Source organism: Octopus bimaculoides, chromosome 1 (genome assembly GCF_001194135.2).
Source record: "Octopus bimaculoides isolate UCB-OBI-ISO-001 chromosome 1, ASM119413v2, whole genome shotgun sequence".
Classification (NCBI taxonomy): domain Eukaryota; kingdom Metazoa; phylum Mollusca; class Cephalopoda; order Octopoda; family Octopodidae; genus Octopus; species Octopus bimaculoides.
In genome coordinates, this window is record NC_068981.1 from 52737116 (window position 1) to 52744585 (window position 7470).

The 7470-nt window shown below is 33.7% G+C and overlaps 1 protein-coding gene across 4 annotated transcripts in view; it reads right to left on the reverse strand.

Moving 5' to 3' along the window:
• Positions 1–426: 426 nt before the first annotated feature.
• LOC106873279 (nascent polypeptide-associated complex subunit alpha, muscle-specific form) overlaps positions 427–7470 on the reverse strand; it is a 75394-nt gene continuing 68350 nt past the window's right edge. For 2 of the 4 annotated variants that reach the window (XM_014920575.2, XM_014920572.2), the window contains 3 exons: positions 7201–7311; positions 2850–3416; positions 427–1713 (listed from right to left, as the gene is read on the reverse strand). In XM_014920575.2, coding sequence (XP_014776061.1) covers positions 1055–1713; positions 2850–3416; positions 7201–7311 — 1337 coding nt within the window. In that variant the 3' untranslated portion in view covers positions 427–1054. The remainder of the gene's footprint in view (positions 1714–2849; positions 3417–7200; positions 7312–7470) is intronic. The other 2 variants (XM_014920573.2, XM_014920576.2) reach the window with 2 other exon arrangements.

The window sequence follows — 7470 nt, forward strand, 5'->3', positions numbered from 1 at the left end:
AATTCCTGCTTGCCTAAGCCTCAACATGATCTAAACAAGTGATAAGTGTCATAAGTTGTTGCTTATGAACATGAAATAACACTTCTTTATTTTTGGCACGCCTTTCAGTTTTATCATTATTATCAACACAAATGTAAATCAATTTTAATGAAGGTTTCATATATTAAGCTTCAAATTTTTGTTTGAAAAGACATATAAAACAGTTCAAAGATATAAGAGTTGCAACTTTCAAAAACTATTGTCAACCACTGCTGTAGAATTACTATATGTTCTCCAGTCTGACTATGAGTGGATACCATTAATACGACACATTTAACATACCTGTGGATACAGAAGTGTTACACCCTTTCCAGTAGTGTAGTATCAGTCATTTATATACAAATTTTAATACAATCAACCAGTAAAATAAAAGATAACAACATATAGTCAAAGTAAAAAGGAAAACTGACATGTTTATTTTACACATGTATGCAGGGTTAAACATGCAGGCAACTTTATACAAGGGCTGGTCATATATATGATGCTGGGAAGGATATGGCCTCTAGACAGTATTAAGACAGATTTCAGATCTACACCAAGGCATTACAAACATGGCGATTATTAACAATGTAGTCAACCTAGCATGTGCCTCAAATACTGAGACAATGCAGCTTTTATGAACACGATACTGCACAAAATGGACTGTACACATCCAATAGGAAAATAAAATTTCACCGCGATTTGTGTTCACGCTAAATTTTCTACTACCTTCATTTTTTTTTTTTAAACTTAATGACTTATGTGGGTGAATGGTGGTTTGTTTTTGTTCTTTTACATTTCTTTCTTTTTATTATTTTTTATATATACTGCTTCCAGCAACAGATTTATGGCTGCCCAGAGAAAATGAGAGATGAAAACTTCAGGCAAATTTACAACTTACAAATAATGAATGATCAGATGACAGCATATATACAAGCCAAATGTGAGGATTTATGTACATTTCCACCGATTTCTTATCTAAGATGACTGACTGATTTGTCAGCTGAACTATGTATAGCGAGTGAATAACAAAATCTTAGTAGTTCTGGGATTGGTTGTATTTGGACCGAGGGAAGTAAGTTTTGGGTGTAGATGATGATAATTGTGTTTGATTAATGGTGTAAGGTTGTTGTTGTTGTTGCTGTTGCTGTGGAGGAGGTGGTGGTGGTGGTGGTGGAAGAGGTTGTTGGGTTTGTGTTGTAGTGAAAGGCTGGGGAGGTGGATGATTAGAAGGGTTTCCAGTTGGAGCAGGAGGGGGTACATAGGGAGGTGCCACATGTTGTGGTGGAGGTGGATAGCTACCTCCATTTGGAGGTGGAGGTAAAATTGCTTGAGGAGGTGGAGGAGGTTGCCGTACATATGTTGTTCCATGTGGTGGAGGGGGTGGAGGTGGAGGCATCTGAAAGTTTGCAGTGCTCTGATTCTGAAGTACAAGCGATTGTCCTTGACAAGGAATTTGTCCGGTGTTTGGAGGAGGAGGGGGTGGAGGAGGATGTGTAAACTGTGACTGCTGAAGTGCTGGTCCTGGCAATTGAGGTGGCGGCGGTCCATAATTTGCTGTTGCTTGAGATACTGGCGGAGGAGGTCCAGGTGGATACTGTGGAGGTTGACTGGACACCGCTGGAACTGGAGCTGGATGGCTAAACTGAGTGGTCTGAGTTGATGATTGGAGGTGAGATGCACTAGATACAACACCTACAATGAAAGAAAAATAACAGTCAGTTTAAAAAAATATTAGAGAATGAGAGGGAGAGAATAAGAGAAAGAGAATGAGGGAGGGAAAAGAGATTATTTTAATAAAAAAAAAAAAATTTACTTATGCTCAAATATTAACTTTAAGAGGTAGAAGTATTGATATTTTATACATGATTGACCAAACTATCCTTGGTTCAGTGATTCCTCATAGAAATGGCCATTAGTATGAGGGAATTTCTTTGCATGAAAGGAAAAAAACTAGTTTCATCTGAGAAATGATTTGATACTATCTACAAAAGGCTGTTAATAGCAATTTGATCACCTCAATCTTCAATCATAAAAGAATTTCTGGCAAAATTTATAAAGAGCTCAGAAACAGGGCCTAATTTTTGGGATCAAAGTTCTGCACATTAGCATAAATGTATTGTGAAGGTTAAAGGATCTCAAATAGCATTTTTTTCTTAGAAAACAGAGACAAAATCTGAAAATGATACTTTTAAGTCAAATGTCTTTTAACCTGATATTAAACTGAGTTTTAAAAAAAGAAATGCTATGTAAAAAGGAAGTTATGTAAATAAAATACAAAAAATAAAAGGAAAATGCAGTATTAAAATTAATAGTGCACATGGAAAGAACTTAAAAGGTTCAAATTAAATAAGTTTCTACAGATGTTTACACACTAATCAATTAATTACAGGTATAAACACATATATCACAAAAATTTTGGCTTGGTAAAAGTAATGACATCAATTCCTTACAACTGAATTTTGAAAGTTCAATATAATTTAATTTACCAACAACTAATATATTTTTTTCATTTTTAATAACATGACTTTACTTTTATTTCAGCAACAAAATATATTTTGCCTCTCTTCTATCTTGACATTGGGCAACAGTCCAAAATATTAATTTCTCTTCTTTCTGTGCTGTTTCTTCACCCTCCAAATTTGTTTGTGAGCTACTCTGGATATATAATATTTATAACATATAATATTTAAAAAACCCATTTGACATTTCCCTTTGCTTTTTTTTTATTAATATGTTTCACGAAATTTTTACTTTTTATTTGTAATTTCAGTTTGAAAATATAATTATCTACCTTAAAAAGTATTAAGTGACTACAAATAGCAACTTACCTTGATAGGCATAATGTGTGTGATGTTGTGATATCTGGGGTAATGGTGGAGGAGGTTGCTGCTGAGGCTGCTGTTGTGGAGGTGGTGGCTGTTGAGGACCTGCCTGCACATTTGGAGGAGGTGGAGGAGGGCCAACTACACATGGAGGACGAGGTGATGTTATGAGGGGCATAGGAGGGGGAGGTGGTGGGGCTGCTGAGACCACTGGTCCAGGTGGAGGGACCTGTTGTGGAGGAGGAGGTGGGAGCTGATTCTGAGTTGGCAGTGGTGGTGGTGGTCCAGGTTGACCAGCTGGAGCTTGAAATCGCTGGTGATATGTCTGAATAGACATCAAAGAAGGTATTACTGGACTTTCAGAAACAGCAACAGTAGATGGTGGTGGGGGAGGTGGTGGGAGTGGAGTACTTTGATTTGGTATCAGCAGTCGAGATTGATGAGGTGGTGGTGGTGGTGGTGGTAAAGGAGGTCTACCCGAGAGCATAGACCCTTGCAGTTGATTTTGTAAGGGAGGGTACTGTGTTAGTACAGAATGACTTGGAGCAACAGGCAATGGTTCTGCCAGCAATTCTAAAATGGAAATTAAAAATTATTAATTACTAAATTATTTTTGGTAGGTTTCATACAAATACACTGCAATAAACAAATTTTCAGTCAGAGAAATAACTGAAAAGAAGAAAGAAATTTTTAGAGAAAAATCTTTAACTCAAGCAATCAAAATTTATATTAGTTTTTTTTTAATCTCTAGTTTTTGTGGTAAGGAAATATTGATTTCTTGAATGCATACAAATGACCCTGTTGTCTCAGTATTTTTACCTGTTTGTTTATATATATTGCCCCAAAGTTCATAACAGTGGGATATCAACTGAAAATATACACAGATGAAACAGAATACTGAAATCCAAGAAAAATTAGTGAAATGCTTCACTGACTTTCTCAACTCACTGCTCAAAACTGATAAAGAAATATTGAAAATAAAACATTCAAAAAATCTATTAAAAATGCTGTTAAACATTTGATATTAAAAGAAAGCAAACAGTTGACAAAGTGAATAAAAACAAACTTCAAAATTAAAACAAATACTTTTAACAGCAAGACAAGCTTTTACAAAATATAAGTTTGGTTGAGAAGACCATAGAAAAAAAAAAAAAAAAAAAAAAAAAAAAAAGAAAGAATATTCTCAATGTTCAGATTTCATACCACAAGAGTTGTTACCAAATATTCATGCTTTAAATAAATGGCTTGTTTAATAAAGCAAAATGTCCAGGGCATGCTTAGAAAGTGTGCGATGTATGCCTTACACCTATGTAATCTTATAAAGATCCCCAATGTAAATACATCTATATATTTGGCATGTAACTGTATTTCAGTTCTTCTGATTTGAGGAAAGCCTCTGTATTGTAGATTATAGAAATAGTTAACATCAAGAATAACAAATTTAGCAACATTTTGGAGACTTGTAATGTCACACTGACAGCTAGAGGTTTGGTAATGAGTGGAAAAAAAATTTCAGTCCAAAAGAGATACAAAACTATTAGAATAAGGGAAGATAAGGCAGAAGAAATAGGCTAATGTTTCTTGGAATCTATTGCATCTTTAATTTTAGTTGAAATAGGTAAGAAGATACTTGCAAGTAAGCATAATTTTACTGTATACATTTCATTTTATTTCACCTTTATTACAAGCCATGCTGTGGACAAAATAAAAATGTAAATGCCTTCTTTTTGATACTGGTGTATGGAAAAAAGCAAGAGGGATTCTACTGATTTTCTCTAAGAGTGGCCAACATTATAAAACAGTTTGTCAAGAGACTCTTCTTTATTCCACACATCAATAGCATAGAAAGAATATATTTTCATTATTATTTCACTCTCAGTGAGGCCTTGTAATATTTAAATGTATTTCAGTTCTTCTGATTTATGTTGTGCATAAAATATTGGCCTTCATCTAAACAAACAAGATTATTTCGTGTTCAATAATGCTAACAACTACTATCATATAATAAATATAAGTTACCTATTTGAGATATCTGACATATTAAAAACAAATTTTTCAAGGCAACTGTTATATTCTACAGCCTTTCTCATAAGTGTACAAGAAAAAATTTATAAAACCTTCATTGAAAAAAAAAAAAGAAAAAAGATGCATACATTGCAGGAAAAAATGACAATAACGCATCATGTAATGAAATGAAATGAAATGAATATGTGTTAAGACAGGCAATGAATTCTCACTGAATGCCATCAAGGTGTAAGTGTTCATCAGTCATCAACATTTATACCTATTTCCCATGTCAGATGAGCTATCACAGATCAAGCCAGGGCCTATTTTTGGAGTTACTGTCCTCCCAGACTGGTTGGAAGACAACTTGCATATAGCTTCTGTTTTTGGCATGGTTCCTATATGGGGATTTCTTAACACCAGTTGTTTTACAAAGTGCATTGGGTACCAACTACATTGTCTTCACTCAAATGCCAGCCACTTTATCGAGTGTACTGGGTACATTTTAATGTAGTAGCAACACGAGAGGTTGCCATGTTCTTTGTGAGACTAAAAAGTCCTCTCTATGCAATGTTCTTCTCAAGGCAAATGTGACCAAAAGTGACAGAAGACAGTATCAAATATAAATATGATGGTGGTGGGGCAGTTTGATATGGAAGGAAGTTGGATAGAAAAACAGCATGAGCAACTCGATGGGACAGTGATAAAGATGTGTCATATTAAGAGAGAATGAGTGAGTGATAAACAGCAACAGAGATGGAAACAGTGGGAGATGTAAACAACATGGAAGGGAGAGAATGATAGCTAGTAGGTGATACAAGTGAGTATTAAAATATAGACAGATCTGAAGATATTCCTCATTAAATTAAGGTTTTCTATTTGTACTCTAGTACTTACAAATAAACTTTTGTTCACTTTGCATAACTCCCTTCTAATCAAATCTATACCATTTCAGTTCATGTTTTACTTTCCAAGTTTCTTTGAGTTAAATTTAACTTATTTTTTAGACTCATCAGATGCATTTCTGTTTTGATTATATTTAATTGAAGAAACCACTGCACATATATAGTTCTTTTGATGTATGAAGAATGCAATTCATTTTTGATATGCTGAGAAACTTTTTAAAATATGGGCAAAAGGAATGAAATATATTTTCAGTCATCTGAGTGCCATGCTTTTGAGTTTTTATCTCAACTAAAAGATTTCAGAGTAATTCATTATCAAAAACAAACCTAATTTTCGAAACTAATTTAGTTAGTGCATAATTACAATTTTATGTTAGAAAATTTTGAAAGAGTATCATACATAGGGGTGAAAAAAAAGATTCACAATATCTATAATGAAGTACAATAGAACTAAAATTTGGTGCAATAATGGCTGCATTGGCACAGCTATAACAAAACAAAAGAAACTTATACTTAAAAATGTGTATTTAACATGCAAGAAGAATGAAATAAGGAAGCACACACACACACATATATATATATATGCCAAAGAAGAGAGTAAATTTGCTATTAATCGCCATTGAAGAAGCAAACAGAACAGCTCATAATCACACATTCACAAGAACAGAGAAATACAATATCAAAAACTTCTCCAATACTTTATTGAACAAAAATAAGACAATAAAAAGTTTACAAAGAAAATATTTTACATATGCTATTTAAATAAGAACAACATCAAAATATAAATAGTTATACAAAAACCTGTAAAAACTCTTAACAGTAGCCTTATTCTCTTTTACTGGCTTCAGTACTGCCTTGAAGAATTTAGTTGATCAAATCTACCTCAGTACTTTCTCTTTTTGCCAAACTGCTTAGTTATGGGTTGTGTAAGCAGACCAACAGTGGTGGTTATGCAGCGAGAGACAAACACAGATATGTATATACATATATGATGGGCTTCTGTGCAGTTTCCATTTACTAAATTCAATCACAAGGCATTGATTGGTTTGGGACCATAGCCAAAGACACTTAACCCAAGGTGTCATATATGGGAATGAACTCAAAACTACACGGTTGTGAAGTGATGTTCTTAAACACACAACCAAGGATGTACCTATTCTACAAAAAATTTTAAAAGAAAGTTTATAAACTAAGTTTTAAAAATTCAGAAATAAAATACTTCTCAGAAAACATGACAAAAATAATGAAGCTACAGAAATATGATAGAAACAAATAATGAGATGTTGCATTCTTAGACAGACCAGTTGTGAAGACATCAATACTTGTGCAATTAATTAAGCAAAATATCACTTGCAGATGTGTATACACTGAGTTTATGAACAACAGAAGACATAGTATCAGGCAGAGTTAACAAGCAGGAGAAGACATAAATATACAAAAAAACTCACCCTCACCAGAAGGGTTGCCAGGGTGATGTAGATGAGGTTGCACACTGCTAGGTGGTGGTGGAGGGGGTGGGGGAGTTTGTACAGACTGCCTTTTACAATGCCATTTCGATTCTAAAAAGGTATTTGTGGAATACTGTCAACACTTGTTTTGATTATTCATAACAAAATAAAAATTATTACAATTCAGTTTCTTTAAAAGTAATAAAATTAATTTATATATAAAAAAAATTCTCTACCACCTTTGAAGCTTTCAATAAATGAACACTCAAA